Source organism: Camellia sinensis, chromosome 7 (genome assembly GCF_055761805.1).
Source record: "Camellia sinensis isolate YWXY chromosome 7, ASM5576180v1, whole genome shotgun sequence".
Lineage (NCBI taxonomy): Eukaryota > Viridiplantae > Streptophyta > Magnoliopsida > Ericales > Theaceae > Camellia > Camellia sinensis.
Genome location: NC_138967.1, coordinates 123,590,003 through 123,611,184, shown reverse-complemented (window position 1 = coordinate 123,611,184; position 21,182 = coordinate 123,590,003). Strand labels below are relative to the sequence as shown.

The 21,182-nt window shown below is 36.4% G+C and overlaps 1 protein-coding gene across 8 annotated transcripts in view; it reads left to right on the top strand.

The window, feature by feature from the left end:
- The window catches only part of LOC114306443 (disease resistance protein SUMM2), a 115,589-nt gene that overhangs the window by 45,087 nt on the left and 49,320 nt on the right, over window positions 1-21,182 (top strand). For 5 of the 8 annotated variants that reach the window (XM_082879256.1, XM_082879251.1, XM_082879252.1 and 2 more), the window contains 4 exons: window positions 3,779-4,165; window positions 5,038-5,424; window positions 6,293-6,679; window positions 7,549-7,935. In XM_082879256.1, coding sequence (XP_082735382.1) covers window positions 3,779-4,165; window positions 5,038-5,424; window positions 6,293-6,679; window positions 7,549-7,935 — 1,548 coding nt within the window. Of the gene's footprint in view, window positions 1-3,778; window positions 4,166-5,037; window positions 5,425-6,292; window positions 6,680-7,548; window positions 7,936-10,932; window positions 11,193-21,182 lie in introns of those variants that run through there. The other 3 variants (XM_082879254.1, XM_082879253.1, XM_082879255.1) reach the window with 2 other exon arrangements.

The following is a 21,182-nucleotide window of genomic DNA, read 5'->3' as shown; positions in this document are numbered from 1 at the left end:
AATTAAGACTCAGAAATTTCCAAGCAGGTCTCACAAAGTCAAAATTGAAGGGTAATATAATATGTTTTTCACAAATTTAAATTGAATGGTCCACCACACTACAACTACAGTAGTTATGACAACGCAATAAAAAAAATAATTTAAAATCCATACTAATCCAATACTAACCAACATCCAAACTCGCAAACATATTAAGAAGGTTACTAAATAGGTACCAAGAAAATAAATAATTAAATAAATCAAATTTGATTCAACTCGTGACAGTGGAAAACAATGTGAAGAGGTCATAACAAAAAGGTGTTTAGTTAATAATTAAGCAATACAATAAATATTTCAAAAGAATATGGAGATATGCAATTATCAATTTGCTTGCCTATTGCTTTTCATTTCCACTCTTACATCATCAGAGCATGCATTTGGAAACTGTTGCAATTATCAATTGTTGTTTATCCACAATTTTGTAACAGTCACTAACTACAAGTGTTGTAAATTACTTTACATGTTGCTTTCCCCGTCTTGGAGGAATTGCCTATGTCACGCCTCGAAACAATTATAACAAACCATCCACGATGATAAGTAAATAACAATCTAAATCAGAGTATAATAGCTTTCCATTACATAAGACTTAGTTGTACAAAAGGGTGACACATGCGGATATACATTCATAAGTCCTAACTCTGAATCTATAGCATGTGTCAACAACAAAGATATGAAAATAGAAGTTAAACAGATAATTGAAATGCCCTGAAGGCTACAACTTTTCAAGACTATACTTGGTTACATCAAAATGTATTTAAATCTAACACAGGTAAAGCTCTAGGCTAGTACAAAATAATAACAAGAAGTAAACAAAATGAAGCTCTTGCTCCAATCCTCCCAAGCTACTTCCTTGGCGGAGACATCTCACCAACACCTAAAAATGGTTTTCCCATAGAGGGTGAGTCAAAGAGTAGTAGAAATAATCCAACACAATATATGAATCTTAACAAAGATATAAGGGTGAAATGCATATGCAATGCCCATGTCAAAACGTTTTACATTTCTTTCCCAAAGACCATGCCAGGCTTAATTTATATCACAATTCTCAAATCATGTCCTTTACCATATAAGACAAGGGGGAATTCTCAAACCGGTACAACCTTTCACGTATATTTCATCCGCGGGAAATCGTCAAACGGCACCCATGTAAACGTAGCCTATACAAGCGCTACTATTACCATTTTATGGATATTTCATCCGCGGGAATCGACACCGATGTATATGTGCGTTTTTTGGGACTTTCGCCCTTGACACACAGGCTAACTTAATTTGGTGATACACACCTCTTTCCCACCTCTTTCCCACTTTCACCCATTTTTTTCAAAATCAAATACATTTGCAATGCATTAAATGAGCAACAATGTTCATGGATGAGAAATTAGTTTCAATTCACCTAATCCTTATGCAATTTCTACAACAATCATAGCTATCCTCCACTAATAGTTCAAAATATATATTTCTAAATAGATATAAAATCTCCAATACAGATAAACTTTCCAAAATTCAAGATGTGAGTGATAATATATATCCAACTCCACCATCCATACCAATATCCATCTAATTTCACATTTCCAACATCCATTCCATTTATTTATAGAAAATAAATATTTGAGACGTTTAGGACAAAATTCCTTTTCTTCCAAAATGTATTCCAAGTATCAAAATCAACAATTTTATCACAACTCAACCTTATTTCCACTCACACAACCATTTTCAATAACTCCATTTGAAAACCTCTCTTTTGATTTTAAACCAAAAGCCTAGGTTTGCTCAAAATTTCTCCAAAATCACAAGATTGTTTTATAAAAACAAATAGCGAAGTTCAAAATCATAAATGAGTGTAGAAAATCCTTACCTTGAAGTTAGAAGACCAAGGAGAGAGTGGAGAAACCTCAAGGAAGCCGAAATCTAACTCTATTCGGATGAAAACGAAGCTCTGGGTGAGCTCTACCTTTTTAACAATGGGAGTGGAGTGGAGTGGAGAATTGGGTAGATCTTGGTGTATTTGTAGAGAAAGAGTAAGTTCTAGAGAGAGATGCACTAGATTTAGGGTTTTGAAATGTTTTAGAGAGAGATGAAAAAGTGATGTAAAAAGTGAATTTTATGGACTGATATACGCACAGTCCGCTCGAGCGTCTAGACACAAAAATAATTACCGCTTGAGCTCAAGAAGTGAAGCTCGATTGTAGAATACACACTCCCAGTAGTTTTACAAACAAAAATCCAACGCTCGATCGCAGTAAAGGTCGCTTCAGCCAAGACCGCTCGAGCGCAAAAAGTTTCGCTCGAGCATAGAATATCACTTCCCTGTAGTTTTGCAGACCTGCAAAAATACTGTGAGTTCACAAAGCCCGCTTGAGCGTAAGAAGTGATGCTTGAGCAAAGGGGCAAAATTCTGTACAACAAAAGTTTGAAAACCAAGCTACCAACCGGTTTCAAACGCAGCCAATACAACTCAATAGCCAAACTCAAGGAGGTATAAGGAAAATAAGACATGAACAATAATACAAAACTATGAAACCTGAATCCAGAGTATCAAATGGGTCGGGTCTTAAACCAGAATCGCTATAGTCTAACATAATAGAGATATGGGTTTGAAAGATATCAAGGTTTCTATTGGTGAGAAATTGGTACATGTGGTTCAGTTCAATATGCTCCTATGACTGCAAAATCTAAAAACATACAACGTATATAATTGTCCAAAGATGTAAGCGATAGTCACAGAGAAAGAAAAAGAAAAAGGAACCACCAGTAATGATGTCATCGCGTTGCCTCAATTAACAACTCTTAATCTTTCGGAGTTGGCGAGCCTTAAAAGTTTTTACACGTGTCCTACAAGATCGGAAGCACAACCATTGTTCAACCACCAAGTTTGATTTTCCTAATTTATTTTCTCAACCCTAGCAATGGGAAAGCGTGCCCAAAAAAAAAAAAAAATTAAAATTCCTTTTCAATTACAATTTGAAATTTGAAACTTATTTGAATATTCTCTTTCTATCCAAATCCAAATAAAAGTAAAATAATTTGAAGGTGGACATGCTAGGGGCCTACGATGGAAATTACAATATTACCCAAACAAAAATATGTATGAATTCTAAATTTAAAACTATATTTTTATTTTGAATATGAATTTTAATATGATTTTATTTGGCTAAAATTATGTCCAAAATTGTAATTTGCCTAATCTTAGTTTGGGGTTCCTTAAAAAAAATTTAAATATTGGATATCAAACTGGATATCATATTTCGAGTTCAAATAATTTGATTTGTTTTACCATCTTAACTTAAATAGATATGCCAAGAAAATGAATATTAAATTAAATAAGAAACTATCAATATAAAAAATTATCAAGGCACCGTGGTGAATTTTTAAAATAAAATTTTCTTCCTTTTCGTAGGTCTAATACTCAGATCTACAGTATAATTTGCCTTATAAAAAAAATAACAAATAAGATTAAGGAACACAAATTATTTAAGGCAAATAGAAAAATAATGATGAATGATGGAAAACAATAAGAAGAGGTCATAACAAAAAGGCGCATAGCTAATAATTAAGCAATATAATAAATATTTGAAAAGAATATGGAGATATGCAATTATAAATTTGCTTGTCTATTGCTTTTCATTTCCACTCATGCATGATCAGAGCACGCATTTGGAAACTGTTACAATTATCGATTATTGCTTATCCACAATTTTGTAACAGTCACTAACTACAAGTGTTGTAAATTACTTTACAGGTTGCTTTCCCCGCCTTGGAGAATTTGGTAATTGGGAAATTGCCTAACATAATAGAGATATGGGAGAAGCGATTACTCATAGCCTCAGAAAACGAATCAAAGTCCTGCCGACTAAAAGATTTGAACGTTTGTAATTGTGAGAAATTGGTTCATGTGGTTCGGTTCAATATGCTCCCACGAGTGCAAAATCTGAAAAGATTCATGGTAGGCAATTGTCCAAAGATGGAAGCAACAGTCGCGGAGAAAGAAAAAGAAAAAGGAACCACCAGTAATGATATCATCGCGTTCCCTCAATTAACAACTCTTCATCTTTCGGAGTTGGCGAGCCTTAAAAGTTTCTACAACTGGCCTACAAGATTTGAAGCACAACCCTTGTTCAACCACCAGGTTTGATTTTCCTAATTTATTTTATTAACCCTATCCATGAGAAAGTGTGCACCCAAAAAAAAAATAAATTAAAATTCCTTTTCAATTACAATTTTTAAATTTGAAACTTATTTGAATATTCTCTTTCTATCCAAATCCAAATAAAAGTAAAATAATTTGAAGGTGGACATGCTAGGGGCCTACGATGGAAATTACAATATTATCCAAACAAAAATATGTATGAATTCTAAATTTAACACTATATTTTTATTTTGAATATGAATCTTAATATGATTTTATTTGGCTAAAATTATGTCCAAAATTGTAATTTGCCTAATCTTGGTTTGGGGTTCCTTAAAAAAATATTTAAATATTGGATGTCATACTGGATATCATATTTCGAGTTCAAATAATTTGATTTGTTTTACCATCTTAACTTAAATAGATATGCCAAGAAAATGAATATTAAATTAAATAAGAAACTATCAATATAAAAAATTATCAAGGCACCGTGGTGAATTTTTAAAATAAAATTTTCTTCCTTTTCGTAGGTCTAATACTCAGATCTACAGTATAATTTGCCTTATAAAAAAAATAACAAATAAGATTATGGAACACAAATTATTTAAGGCAAATAGAAAAATAATGATGAATGATGGAAAACAATAAGAAGAGGTCATAACAAAAAGGTGCATAGTTAATAATTAAGCAATATAATAAATATTTGAAAAGAATATGGAGATATGCAATTATAAATTTGCTTGTCTATTGCTTTTCATTTCCACTCATGCATGATCAGAGCACGCATTTGGAAACTGTTACAATTATCGATTATTGCTTATCCATAATTTTGTAACAGTCACTAACTGCAAGTGTTGTAAATTACCTTACAGGTTGCTTTCCCCGTCTTGGAGAATTTGGTAATTTGGAAATTGCCTAACATAATAGAGATATGGGAGAAGCGATTACTCATAGCCTCAGAAAACGAATCAAAGTCCTGCCGACTGAAAGATTTGAACATTTATAATTGTGAGAAATTGGTTCATGTGGTTCGGTTCAATATGCTCCCACGACTGCAAAATCTAGAAACATTCAGGGTAGGCAATTGTCCAAAGATGGAAGCAATAGTCGCGGAGAAAGAAAAAGAAAAAGGAACCACCAGTAATGATATCATCGCATTCCCTCAATTAACAACTCTTAATCTTTCGGAGTTGGCGAGCCTTAAAAGTTTCTACAACTGGCCTACAAGATTTGAAGCACAACCCTTGTTCAACCACCAGGTTTGATTTTCCTAATTTATTTTATTAACCCTGTCCATGAGAAAGTGTGCACCAAAAAAAAATAAATTAAAATTCCTTTTCAATTACAATTTTAAATTTGAAACTTATTTGAATATTCTCTTTCTATCCAAATCCAAATAAAAGTAAAATAATTTGAAGGTGGACATGCTAGGGGCCTACGATGGAAAGTACAATATTACCCAAACAAAAATATGTATGAATTCTAAATTTAACACTATATTTTTATTTTGAATACGAATCTTAATATGATTTTATTTGGCTAAAATTATGTCCAAAATTGTAATTTGCCTAATCTTGGTTTGGGGTTCCTTAAAAAAATATTTAAATATTGGATGTCATACTGGATATCATCATCGAGTTCAAATAATTTGATTTGTTTTACCATCTTAACTTAAATAGATATGCCAAGAAAATGAATATTAAATTAAATAAGAAACTATCAAGATAAAAAATTATCAAGGCACCGTGGTGAATTTTTAAAATAAAATTTTCTTCCTTTTCGTAGGTCTAATACTCAGATCTACAGTATAATTTGCCTTATAAAAAAAATAACAAATAAGATTAAGGAACACAAATTATTTAAGGCAAATAGAAAAATAATGATGAATGATGGAAAACAATAAGAAGAGGTCATAACAAAAAGGTGCATAGTTAAAAATTAAGCAATATAATAAATATTTGAAACAAATATGGAGATATGAAATTATAAATTTGCTTGTCTATTGCTTTTCATTTCCACTCATGCATGATCAGAGCACGCATTTGGAAACTGTTACAATTATCGATTATTGCTTATCCACAATTTTGTAACAGTCACTAACTACAAGTGTTGTAAATTACTTTACAGGTTGCTTTCCCTGCCTTGGAGAATTTGGTAATTGCTAAATTGCCTAACATAATAGAGATATGGGAGAAGCGATTACTCATAGCCTCAGAAAACGAATCAAAGTCCTGCCGACTGAAAGATTTGAACGTTTATAATTGTGAGAAATTGGTTCATGTGGTTCGGTTCAATATGCTCCCACGATTGCAAAATCTGAAAATATTCAAGGTAGGCAATTGTCCAAAGATGGAAGCAATAGTCGCAGAGAAAGAAAAAGTAAAAGGAACCACCAGTAATGATATCATCGCGTTCCCTCAATTAACAACTCTTTATCTTTCGGAGTTGGCGAGCCTTAAAAGTTTCTACAACTGGCCTACAAGATTTGAAGCACAACCCTTGTTCAACCACCAGGTTTGATTTTCCTAATTTATTTTATTAACCCTGTCCATGAGAAAGTGTGCACCCAAAAAAAATAATTTAAAATTCCTTTTCAATTACAATTTTAAATTTGAAACTTATTTGAATATTCTCTTTCTATCCAAATCCAAATAAAAGTAAAATAATTTGAAGGTGGACATGCTAGGGGCCTACGATGGAAATTACAATATTACCCAAACAAAAATATGTATGAATTCTAAATTTAACACTATATTTTTATTTTGAATATGAATCTTAATATGATTTTATTTGGCTAAAATTATGTCCAAAATTGTAATTTGCCTAATCTTGGTTTGGGGTTCCTTAAAAAAATATTTAAATATTGGATGTCATACTGGATATCATATTTCGAGTTCAAATAATTTGATTTGTTTTACCATCTTAACTTAAATAGATATGCCAAGAAAATGAATATTAAATTAAATAAGAAACTATCAATATAAAAAATTATCAAGGCACCGTGGTGAATTTTTAAAATAAAATTTTCTTCCTTTTCGTAGGTCTAATACTCAGATCTACAGTATAATTTGCCTTATAAAAAAAATAACAAATAAGATTAAGGAACACAAATTATTTAAGGCAAATAGAAAAATAATGATGAATGATGGAAAACAATAAGAAGAGGTCATAACAAAAAGGTGCATAGTTAATAATTAAGCAATATAATAAATATTTGAAAAGAATATGGAGATATGCAATTATAAATTTGCTTGTCTATTGCTTTTCATTTCCACTCATGCATGATCAGAGCACGCATTTGGAAACTGTTACAATTATCGATTATTGCTTATCCATAATTTTGTAACAGTCACTAACTACAAGTGTTGTAAATTACCTTACAGGTTGCTTTCCCCATCTTGGAGAAATTGGTAATTTGGAAATTGCATAACATAATAGAGATATGGGAGAAGCGATTACTCATAGCCTCAGAAAACGAATCAAAGTCCTGCCGACTGAAAGATTTGAACGTTTATAATTGTGAGAAATTGGTTCATGTGGTTCGGTTCAATATGCTCCCACGACTGCAAAATCTAGAAACATTCATGGTAGACAATTGTACAAAGATGGAAGCAATAGTGGCGGAGAAAGAAAAAGAAAAAGGAACCACCAGTAATGATATCATCGCGTTCCCTCAATTAACAACTCTTAATCTTTCGGAGTTGGCGAGCCTTAAAAGTTTCTACAACTGGCCTACAAGATTTGAAGCACAACCCATGTTCAACCACCAGGTTTGATTTTCCTAATTTATTTTATTAACCCTGTCCATGAGAAAGTGTGCACCCAAAAAAAATAAATTAGAATTCCTTTTCAATTACAATTTTAAATTTGAAACTTATTTGAATATTCTCTTCCTATCCAAATCCAAATAAAAGTAAAATAATTTGATGGTGGACATGCTAGGGGCCTACGATGGAAATTATAATATTACGCAAACAAAAATATGTATGAATTCTTAATTTAACACTATATTTTTATTTTGAATATGAATCTTAATATGATTTTATTTGGCTAAAATTTTGTCCAAAATTGTAATTTGCTTAATCTTGATTTGGAGTTCATTAAAAAATTATTTAAATTTTGGATATGTAAAAAAATATTTAAATATTGGATATCATATTTCGAGTTCAAATAATTTGATTTGTTTTACCATCTTAACTTAAATAGACATGCCCAGAAAATGAATATTAAATAGATATGCCTAGAAAATGAAGATAAACTAAATTAGAAATTAACTATAACGATTCTAGTTTAGACCTGACCCGTTTATAGTTTGGATCCGGGATTCTTATTCTTCAATAGTTGTTCATATCTTCATTCATTCTATTTCTTCTTGAGTTTGGTTGTTTGGATGTTGTTATTGCATTTGGCGTTGGTTGGAAGTTGTTTTTTTTCAATAGAACTGTTGGCTAGATTTTGGTCAGTTATCTCGAGAGGTGCTTTGTTCGCTTGAGCTGTCTTTGAGAATTTCCCGTATTAGTCTGCAAAGATACTGGGAGGGTAGTGTTCGTTGCTCGAGCGGTGTTTGTTACACTCAAGCGGTCTTGGTTCGAGCGATCTTTCTTGTTAGGTCCCTGAATCTTGTCAATCCCACGAACAAACTTATGTGATTGAGTTTTAAATTTCTGTGCTGTTTTGTCTTGCTCGCTCGAGCGAAAGAGTCCTCGCTCGAGCGAAGACTGCATTTGGCAAAAACGTGAAAGGGATGAATGTGCGCTCAAGCGAAGCTTGCGTGGCTCGAGCAAAGAAGTGCGTCTGCATAAAAACCTGAAAGAGTTGATTGTACGCTCGAGCGTAGGTTGCGTGGCTCGTGAGAAGCCACTTATAGAAATCACGCGAGATAAGGTTCTCGCTCGAGCGAGAGAAGCTTCGCTCGAGCGAGCTTCACAGTCCAGGATTTCTATAAGTAATTGTTTTACTTCAAAACTGGGATTAGGTTTTTTAGATCTACTTTGAGGTTTTCTAAGGTTTTCTTCTGGAGTATTTTTGTGAGTTTTCCTTGTTAAATTGAGTGAGTATTAAACTCATGAATTGACAAGCACATATTATAGCGATCCCGGGTTTACCCTTGTTGTACAGTGATCCGGACATGTGTCCGTGGATGTTGGTAGTTGTTTATTATCTTGTTTGCATCCTCTTTACTTCATACTTGAGTTATGGGATGTGTTGGGCGGGTTTGTTTCAGGTTGGTTGAGTTTAGAAGCCAAAACTAGTTGCCCAGATTTTTGGCCTGTCCGCTCGAGCGGATATGTTGGCGCTCGAGCGGGGAATACACCCATCCAGTATTTATTGTGCAGTGTTGTACGCTCGAGCGTAGGGTTGGGAGCTCGAGCGGAGGTCTGGTTCTGCAAAAGTGCTGAGCGAGTGCATTCTGCGCTCGAGCGGGAGGTTAGCCGCTCGAGCGGAAGTCTGTGAGTGGCCGCTCGAGCGGGGTGTTTTACGCTCGAGCGGAGACCTGGGTTAAAGTCCCGAATTTGTGACTCTTCAAATCACTTTTTGCTTTCTCTTCTCTCTCTTACTTTTCCAAAAAAGCTATTTTCAGAGCTTCTCACTCTAAATCGGCCCTTCTCTCTTAGATTTGATCTAGTAAGGATCGTTTACTCACCTTTTGTCTTCACAAAAGTTGTGTTGATCGTCGAGAGCTTCCTTTTGATCTGAAAATTTCGAGGTTTGGAGCATTTTGGTTTTGGTCTTCATCTCCTTTGGGGCTCCGAATTTGAGGTAGGGATATCCTACCCCTCTCTATGGATTTTGTCTTTAAATTTTGGTATTTTGAGATGTTGGGGTTGGTTTGGTCATTTTGTGAGAGTTTGGGGCTTTTGTGCTAATTTACAAAAGTTGGGGTTTTATTCATAATAAACCTAGATGCATGTTTGGCTTAGAGAAATGGAATGAATGTTAAATCATTGATGAAAATGGGACCTAAGGGTTGAAATGTTAATTATGGGAATTGACCTAATTACATTGTTTAATTAATTGGGATAATTAATTGAGAAGAATAAGGAAATGAAATGTTGATTGAATATCCATTGTGCATTTATTTTCTGTTTAGAAATAACTGCTTTGGGCTATCGGTGGAGGATAGTCGTGATTGTTGTAGACAATGCATGATGATTAGGCAAACTGAAACTAATCAATGGAATGTGTCATGGAACTTGATGGTTGATAGAATACATTAATTGTATGTATTGGGTGATTGTATATAGAACCATTGTGTTTGTATACGTTATGTGTAGAGGAGGAGATAGGGGATGTACTCCGCGGTTTAGGGGAAGATAGGGGATGTACCTCTAAACCGGATAGTGTTGGGAGAAGAAAGGGGATGAACTCCGTAGATACAGCTCATATGCTTGTCTAGAGAAGTGAAGATAGGGCTCATATGCTTATCTTTGTGAAGTGTGGATATAGCTTATATGCTTATCTGTGGATATTGTTGTTATACATATCTGTTGAGAATGTGGATATAGCTTGTATGCTTATCTGTATGTGGGATATAGTTTGTATACATATCTGTGGAAATGATGATAGAGCTAGCATGCTTGTCTATTGAATAAGGGAAAATGAAAAGTGACTTGGACTCATTAGTCGGTTGACATAAATGTGTGATTTATGTGATTGTAGCAGTGTTGGCCATCTATCAATTGCTAATATTTTAGTCATTGTTCATGGTTGGTTTAGTGTATTTCTACTGGGCTGTGGCTCACCCTATATGGGAATATCATTTTCAGGTGCAGGAAGCATGCCACATCCAAGGACATAGCTTGGGAGGCTTGAGGCGGACATAATGATGTCGTTTTACTTTTTGATGTATTACATGTAAATACAAGCCAAGGGCTTAATGTGTATGAGTTAGTACTCTTTTGTTGTAACCAAGTGTTAACTTGGAAAGCTGTAAGCCCGTAGGGCATTTTGCTTTTATTGTTAACATGTAATACTTTTTGTAATGAAACACTGATGAATAGAAGAATGTGGTTATTTCATATGTTAATGAATGTGTTATTTGATGGGTTTATTGTTATTATTTTGAGGCCGTTACACATATCAAGGAGATTGATTGAATACATACAAGAGTGTTATTCTTCGGTGGATTCCGAAGATTCAAACGTGGAGTTTCAAAGGAGTTTGATTCTGTACATAGTCATTGATTCGACAAGTAAAGTTGTGGATTCAAACTTCAGATTAATCAGTTCCGAGACGAAGGCTTGGTGAAAGAGTTACAGAAGGCTTGAAGACAAATTGACTGAGTTGGGTAATTTTTGTGTTATCTTTGTAATCTTTCTTTCTTCAGTAGTGGATTGATTAGTGGCGTTTTGCCCGTGGTTTTTGATTACAATTGAAGGTTCTTCAATTGTGGTTTTTCTACGTAAAAATCGTTTGTGTCGATTTATTGTTTATTCCAAAAACAACAGTCTAAATCACTTTCGTAAGTGCTTGATGATTTAGATTGTGTGTTTTGAATAATTGGGAATTGAAATATTTTAATCTTGATCTAATCACAAATCACTTAGGATTTTCAATTGGTATCAGAGCAGGTCACTCTTTGTTTTTATCAAAACTTCAGGAGTGTGATTTTTTTGTGACTAGTGATATGGATTCAATTCGTGAAAGTTACTCGACCCATAGACGTCCTTTACTCGATGGTACAAACTATTCTTATTGGAAAGCTCGTATGAGAGCGTTTTTAAAATCCATCGATGAGAAAGTTTGGCACTGCGTGATCTATGGGTGGAGTGAACCTATTGTCATCGTTGATGGTATTGATATTCCTAAACCCCTTGATAAATGGGACACAACCGATTACCAAAACTCGAGTTGGAATAGTAAGGCTCTCAATTCCCTTTCTTGCTCCGTCACACCTGAAGAATTTCGTTGTATTTGCACATGTGAGGTAGTAAAAGAGACTTGGGACATTCTTGAAATGATTCACAAAGGTACTACTTCTGTCAAAAGGTCAAAACTTCAACGTCTCACCTCCGCCTTTGAAACTCTTTTTATGGGTGATGGTGAGACGTTTGATGATTTCTATGCAAAACTTAGTGACATCATGAATTCCTGTTTCACACCCGGTGAAAAAATCCCTGAAGCTAAAGTTGTTGGAAAAATTTTGAGGTCTTTACCCGAGAGGTTCCAATCAAAAGTGACAGCTATTGAGGAGGCTCAGAATGTTGATACCCTCAAGATTGATCAGTTGGTTGGAAACTTGCAGACTTATGAAGCCCATTAAATTTCAAAGAAAAAACAAAAAGATAGTGTGGCTTTCACTAGTGCTCATGAGACTGCAAAAACATCGGAGACTGAGTTTGATTTAGAGTCTGAGATGACGGCTATGTTTACTGAACAGTTTAAAAAATTTCTGAAGAAAAAGAAGCCTAATTTCAGAGACCCTATTTCAAAGACAAGAGTAATGAAAAACCCAAAACTTTTGCACCAAAACTTGCTCCAAAAACTGAAAAGAAGATTGTAAAGGGGCAAGGGGTCAAGTGCTATGAATGTCAAGGGTTTGGCCATATTGCCCTTGAATGTCCTTCGAAAAAGAATCGAAAGAAAGTCTACACAGTGACTTGGGATGATGAAAGCGGGTGGAGCAAGAACCCGAAGAACCTGAATCCGATGAAGATGGGGATAGTGCTTTCATGGCATTTTGGTCCACTTTCACTCAACCTCTTCCAAATCCAGCAGAATTAGCTCGTGGTCAGAACCTGCATTATGCTCCCACCTTTGATGGGAGTAACTACTTGTATTGGAAGATTAGAATGAGGGCGTTTCTGAGAGCTTTCGATCCAGAAGGCTGGCAAACCATTGAAGAGGATGTTGAAAGTGTTGACAATCCAAGCAATCAGAGAGTTCTGACTACTATTCGTGGAGCAATTTCTGATGAAGAACAGCAACGGGTTGCTCACTGCACAAAGGCTAAAGATGCATGGGAAATTCTGAGCCAATTTCATGAACGAGGAGATTCATCTTCACCGCCATCTATCACCTTTCCTTCCTTAGTTGCTAGACTGGATGAGGTCAAGGAGAATGAGGAACAAAAAGAAGATGATGAAACATCAGAAGACAATGATGAGATTAATGGTGATGAACTACAACAAGCTTACGAAAAGCTTTACGAGGAATCTCTGAATTTGTCCAAAATCAATGACAAACTCTCTCTTAAGCTCAAAGCATGTGAAAGTGAGAATGTCAAGCTAAAAGGAGAACTTGCAACAGCAAAGCAGAATGTCATAGAGATCTTTAGTGACAGGCAAGACCTATGTGGGAGACTTCTATCTTGTGAAACTAAAAGGAATGAACTCCTGAAAGTGTATTCTACATACGAAGAGAAGCTTGAAAGTCTTGAGATGTCACAAGCTACAATTGAAGAGTTAGTTTGTCAGAAAGATGAAGAACTCCGAATTGTTAGAGCCAAAATTTCCATGTGGAACAAAGGTTCTAAATCATTAGAAGACATCCCCGGGTCTCAACAAATGGGTTGTGACAAAAGTGGGCTAGGCTATGGTGCAACAGCTCACAAGGGACAGGCCTCTACATCACATGACCTGAAGACTCAAGCAAAGGGAAAGTTGAATGTAGACCAGGGTGATCCCTCTCTTCATCCACCTAAAGGGGGTTAGATCAACAAAAGGGAGGTAAAACCTGTTTTTATTTGTCATCACTGTGGTAGGTATGGCCACATTCGTCCTTATTGCTTTGAATTGTTTGGTAAGGTGTCTCAAAAGGGTAGAAATTTGAATACTTTTTGGGCTAGGAGACAACCTTACATGTCTAGGTGGAATACCAAGATTCATGAGGGTGTTCACAACGCCAAGACATTTACCAAGACCATAAGACCTGATTTTGTTAAGACCAAAAAGATTTGGGTGAGAAAAGATGATTTGACCTGTTTAGTTGTTCACACTGCTCTAAAAGCACGTGACTCACACATGTGGTATCTTGATAGTGGGTGCTCTTGTCACATGTTTGGTAACAAATCCTACTTCACCTCTGTTGAAAAATATGAAGGTGGAATTGTTACCTTTGGAGATGGTGGCACTTCTAGAGTCATTGGTAAGGGCTCTATAAGTGTACCTGGTCTTCCCAAGCTTGAAAATGCTTTACTTGTTAATGGTCTTAAAGCAAATCTTTTGAGCATTAGTCAAATGTGTGATTCCCATCATGAAGTATTGTTTTCAAAAAATAAATGTGAAATTTTGGATAAAAAGGGAAATACTGTCTTGCATGGGGTTCGCACATCTAATAACTGCTATGGGATTGTTACTACTAATGATCTCACTTGTCACTCAGCCATCATAAGTAACATTGATTTGTGGCATCAAAGATTAGGTCACATGAATTTCAAAGACCTAACTAAGATAGCCAACAAAGAGCTTGTGAGAGGAGTACCTAAATTGGGTAAGAATCTGAATCATGTGTGTGGAGCATGTCAACTTGGGAAACAAACCCGTGCCCCTCACAAAAAGGTGAACAACTTTACAACCAAACGTCCTCTTGAATTGGTTCATATGGATTTAATGGGTCCTACTCGCACTGAAAGCATCGGAGGTAAAAGATATATTTTTTTAACTGTTGATGATTTTACTCGATTTTCGTGGGTAAATTTTTTAAGGGAAAAATGTGATACATTTGATGCTTTCCAGGCTCTAGTCCTTAAAATCCAAAATGAACAGGGTGTTTCCATTGGGCGTATCATAAGAATCCGAACTGATCATGGTCATGAGTTTGAAAATAGTTCGTTTTCGGATTTTTGTGATATGCGTGGAATTAAGCATGAATTTTCTGCACCTATTACTCCACAACAGAATGGAGTTGTTGAGAGGAAGAACAGGGTTGTTCAAGAGATGGCTAGGGTCATGCTCCTTAGTAAGAAACTTCCTCCAAAGTTTTGGGCTGAAGCCCTAAATATTATTGTTTATGTCATAAATCACGTGTATTTAAGGCCCGACACTTTACAAACTCCATATGAATTGTGGGAGGGATTGAAACCTAATGTAAAATACTTCAAAACTTTTGGGAGTAAGTGTTACATTTTCAAAGATAGAGAGCCTTTGGGTAAATTTGACTCCCGAAGGGATGAAGGTATTTTTCTAGGGTATTCAACCACTAGTAGGGCTTTTCGAGTCTATAACCTACAAACTTCTTCTTTAATGGAATCAATCAATGTGGTTATAGATGACACAGGTCCCCCTACTCCAGCAACAAATGAGGATGGCAATGGTGAGTCTCCAATCCTGGATACTGAACCACAAAGTCAAAGAGAAGCTGAGGTCCAAGCACAAGAAGTTGAGACAACACCATCCTCACAGGTAAGTCAAAGTCCAAAGAGTGCACAAAGAGACATCACTCCTGATGCTTCTGTCGCCGCAAGTCCTGAGTTCAAACCATCAACAAGGGTGAAATTGAATCATCCAGCTCAACAGGTGATTGGAAGTGTATCAGATCGAATGAAAACCCGAAGACAGATTCGGGATGAGGTATCACATATGTGTTATGTTTCATTAATTGAACCTAAGAATTTTAAAGAGGCCTTGCTAGATGATAGTTGGGTCAATGCTATGCATGAAGAATTAGGCCAATTTGAACGTAACAATGTTTGAACTCTAGTTCCCAGACCTAGAGACATGAATGTGATAGGTACTGAGTGGATCTTTAAAAATAAATCTGATGAGAATGGTATTATGGTTAGGAATAAAGCCAGGTTGGTTGCTCAAGGCTACACATAAGTAGAGGGTGTTGACTATGATGAGACCTTTGCCCCAGTTGCACGTCTCGAATCTATTCGTATTTTACTTGGTGTTGCATGTTTCCTTGGCTTCAAATTGTATCAAATGGATGTGAAAAGTGCCTTTCTGAATGGGTACTTCAAAGAAGAGGCATATGTTGAGCAACCAAAAGGGTTTGAAGACCCTAAATGTCCAAATCATGTCTACAAGTTAGACAAGGCTTTGTATGGGTTGAAACAAGCCCCTCGGGCTTGGTATGATAGACTTACTACCTTTCTTCTTGATAATGACTTTCAAAGGGGTAGTGTGGATAAGACTCTATTTGTGAAACATACTAAGTCTCATATTCTTGTTGCTCAGATTTATGTTGATGATATTGTGTTTGGATCCATTGCTGATCATCTTGTGAAATATTTTTCGGATTGCATGACACATGAGTTTGAGATGAGCATGATGGGAGAGTTGTCTTATTTCTTGGGTCTTCAAATTAAACAGTCTCCTTCGGGTATGTTTGTTTCTCAGACTAAGTATGCTAAAATTCTTATGTCAAAGTTTGGTCTTGAGTCTGCCAAACATGCTCGCACTCCCATGAGCACCAGTCTTTACCTTTCCAAAGATTCATCTGGTATTGATGTTGATCCTACCCTTTATAGGAGTATGATAGGGAGTCTTCTTTACCTCATAGCCAGTCGTCCTGATATTGCCTTCAGTGTAGGTGTTTGTGCCCGTTACCAAGCCAGTCCTAAAGAGTCTCATCTTCTTGCGGTCAAACGCATCATCAAATATGTGAATGGGAAATTGGGGTATGGGGTTTGGTTTTCTACTGATACTATAGCTGAAATTACTTGTTTTTCTGATGCCGACTGGGCAGGGTGTGCTGATGATAGGAAGAGTACATCCAGGGGTTGATTTTACCTTGGGAATAATTTGGTTTCCTGGCATAGTAAAAAGCAAAATGCCGTCTCTCTTTCGACTGCTGAGGCTGAGTACATAGCTGCAGGGAGTTGTTGTGCACAAATGCTATGGATGAAGCAAATGTTTCATGATTATGGGATAGAACAGAACACTCTCACATTTCTGTGATAACACAAGTGCCATAACATTTCAAAAAATTCTGTCCAACACTCTCACACCAAACACATTGACATTCGTCATCATTTTATTCGAGAGTTAGTGGAAGAGGGCCTTGTTGTTCTTGAATATGTTCCCACTGAGCATCAAAAAACTGATATTTTTACAAAACCCCTTGATCTTCTTCGGTTTGAGTTCCTTAGAAAGACCTTGGGTGTCATGCTCGATCACTAGAGTGTTACTTGTTTCTTGAGTAGGTGTGAGTGTTTGGCTTTATGTGTGCTTGGATGCTATAATCTCTTTGTCATTGATCCCTGTTTTTCTTGCATCCAACTTTATATGTACACTACTCATGCTGCTTACAAGATCACATTGTTCTTTGTTCATAGCTTATTTTGAATGCCCATGCTCATTAACCTCATGATCTCATTCTGTACACATCCTTGAGATAAATTGTTGCAGGGGTTTCTGCACAAGTGATCAAAGTTCTCTATGGACTACTAACAGTGTTTCTTATACTTTTACAGTGGAATTGACCGATACTAGTATATCATGGGTGATGTTGAGTCTCATAACCATCTACCATCATTTTTCACTTCCACGGTTTCTCCCTCAGTTCCTTGAAGTCCGGGCATTAGGAAAAGGCTACCTCAGAGGCACCAACCAGGCCATCCTTTTTGATTTCATTCTTCTTTGGTTTGGTTTCCATAGTCTTGAGCGTGAATGCTACCAGTGAGTGCCCACAAGAATGAAAAGCTAGAAAAAAGGAATGAAAAATAAGGGACTCATTGTTTGAGGGGGAGCCTCCATTTTTACTCAACAAATACCCCGTGATTCTTAGTGGTTTGACTTTTCTCTGTAATGTTTAGTTACTCTTGGCAGAGGTCCAGCCATCCGATCACTATGAGGATTAACTCTAGCTCAGTGGCCTCTCAAGGACTGCACACACACACTTTCATTTTGTGAGCTCTCATGTTGATTTTTGAGTTGTACATTCTCATGAAGCTTATGATCATTGGTTATATTTTATCTACTTTGCTCATGATCACAAGTGTCATGTTGTCACAATTGCAAGTCTGTAGGTTTCATGGTTTGTAGATTATTTCATTTTAGTATGATTTTTGGCTAAATTTGATCATTTACTTGTGTAACAGGTCTCGCTTCATGATATTGAGTATTTTATTTTTTTTGTTTTAGAAAAAAAAAAAAGCAGTTTCTTTTTTTTGGGTTTTGTTTTTTTTTCTCTTCTTCACTCGAGCGATGGAGTCCTCGCTCGAGCGTACTTCTGCTGCTACGTTAGACCTGAGAGCGTGCGTTTTTGGCGAGAGCGACAAGTTCTTGGCTCGAGCGACCCTTTTTGCACATAATTGTCCTCGCTCGAGCGAGAGAGTCTTCGCTCGAGTGACCTGTCGAGGTTTAAATACTATTACTGTGTCTCTTCGTTTCATTTTTTACCTTCTTGAGTTTTGTTTGTTGTCTCTATCACTCCCATTGGGCATTTACTTTTCCATTGTTACTTCATCACTTGGATTTCCCTCACTTTGGGGGTGTTTGTCTTCATTTGTCCTGCATCTTCATTACTAGTAAGTTTGTTTTGGTTTTTGTTTTATTTGTTATTTTGTTCTCAGCATATCGCTGTGTCTGTTTTGTTTTTGACTTAATGTCTAGGGTTCTTCATTATTGTTTTTGGTTATTTCATCATGGTTTCGTGTCTCTCTCTTGCATCTAGGGTTCCTGATTTGGCGCATTTTGCTAGTTTTTTTTAGGGTTTAAATTAGGGATTTTTTTTTCTAAATATATTGACCTGTGATAATGTGCTCTATTTTCATTGCATTGCTGATTGCGTCTTTTCATCTACTGTTAATGGTTTTCATACATTGCTCCATCTGTGCTTGTTAGCTGTTTTTCTAACTCTGGTTATCATTTCATTTATATTATGCTAAGGTTATGAGTTCCCCTGCTTTTCTAACCATGTTGGACTAATGTGTTTTGTTGACTACTTCTGTTTTTTCTTGGGGGTTTTCTGATATGGTTATTGGGTGTCTTGTGTTGTCGGTTACTGGGTTCTGTGATTGTCTGGTTTTTTTTGGGTTGTCTAGTCATGGCTGAGCCCTCCAAGCGTCGTAAAACCACAGTGTCTCGCCCCAGTTTAAATACTGAAAAGTTTGAGTCCAAAGAAAAGTCCAGACAGTTTAAGGAATTTTATGTCTCTAGGAAAGTTCATTTGGAAAGGAATGTCCTGTCTAGTGTCTTTGAGTTGCTCCCTATCCGCTCTTTGTTTGACTCACTAGGGGGTGATCAAGTTTTGTTCTTTTTCGGGCCCCAAAATCTGAATTTAGTCCGTGAATTTTATTGCAACATACATTCTATTCGCAAAGAAACTCCTTCCTTCTTTCGCACTTGGGTGAGGAAGAAACCTATGGACATCACCGTGACATTTTTCGGTTATTTCTTGATCTTCCCGAAGTCCCGGATTTTCAGTTTCCTCTCCTTACTCGTTTTGGTATTGCCTTTGATCAAGTTGTGTCTGAACTTTGTGGTTGTAACCGGACTTGGTTCGCCGGGGCACTCATTCAACAGAATGAGCTTATTCCTCGGTTTCGTCTCCTTAATATCATTGTGTGTGCTAATCTTCATGTCACCACCCATTCTTCACACATTACCCAAGATCAAGGTTATGTGTTGTATTGCATCGATCATAGGCTTCCCATTGATCTCCCGGCCATGATGGTTTCCAAAATGATTGCGGTTGATGAGGGTCGTAAGTCTTTGGGTCTTCTATATGGGTGTTTCCTCGTTCATTTTCTCTCTTCTCTTGGTGTTCCCACTCTTGATGATGATGAATTTGCTCATTCTATTAAACCCATCACCAAGTTAACCGTTTCTCAGAGTCAAGCACATGTAAAAGGGGGTGTGTCGGGGGTTGGGATATCTGATACAGGTGATGATCCACTCGCAGAGGAGGAGGAGGTTGATGCAGGCATAGTAGGTGCACCTGATCTACCTGAGATGCGTCCTCGTTCATTTCGTGGCCAGCTGCAGTAGTTTGAGCAGTTCGTCACTCGTCGCCTTGATCAGTTGGATGCCCGACTCGATACTCTTGACGGCCGACTTGATCAGCAGAGTACCATGCTTGCTCAGATTCTTTCCATACTTCAGTTGCAGCAGCCATCTTCCTCTCATTCTTAGTTTTTGGCCTATGATTTTCTGGATAGTTTTGGTTTATTTACTTGGATAGTTTTTGTGAAGGTGTATATGACTGTTTTTTTTTGGGTCACTCCCAGACCAAAAAAGGGGAGTATGATTTTTGGGGTATATGTTTGGGGGGTATATATGTTTGGGATACTCATATGTTTTTGCAGGCAGGATTTATCTTTTTGGGGTGATGTATATGGGATACTCATGATGTTTTTGCAGGCAGCACTTGGACTTATGGGCAACATGTTATATTGTTTATATTGGAATTTAAGTTGTTAGATGTAGATAGTTATGTTTGCTAAGTCTTGATGGTTTCTTATGATGAATAACAATTCTCTCCAAGTTTATGTTGTGCAGATTGTTTATTTTGTGCAGATTGTTTTCCCATCAAGATTGGTTTGGTAGTTGTTTCCTTTTCTGGTTATATAGTTGGTTTGTTTAGTTTGTTCGTTTGTTTAGGACATTGTGTTAGAAAGTTTTGTCCAGGTATTGACAAAGGGGGAGATTGCTAGGTCCCTGAGTCTTGTCAATCCCACGAATAAACTTGTGTGATTGAGTTGTAAATTTCTATGTTGTTTTGTCTTGCTCGCTCGAGCGAAGATTGTGTCTGGCAAAAACCTGAAAGGGATGAATGTGCGCTTGAGTGAAGCTTGCGTGGCTCGAGCAAAGAATTGCGTCTGCATAAAAACCTGAAAGAGTTGATTGTACGCTCGAGCGTAGGTTGCGTGGCTCGTGCGAAGCCACTTATAGAAATCACACGAGATAAGGTTCTCGCTCGAGCGAGAGAAGCTTCGCTTGAGCAAGCTTCACAGTCCAGGATTTCTATAAGTATTTGTTTTACTCCAAAACTAGGATTAGGTTTTCTAGATCTACTTTGAGGTTTTCTAAGGTTTTCTTCTGGAGTATTTTTGTGAGTTTTGCTTGTTAAATTGAGTGAGTATTAAACTCATGAATTGACAAGCACATATCAAGGAGATTGATTGAATACA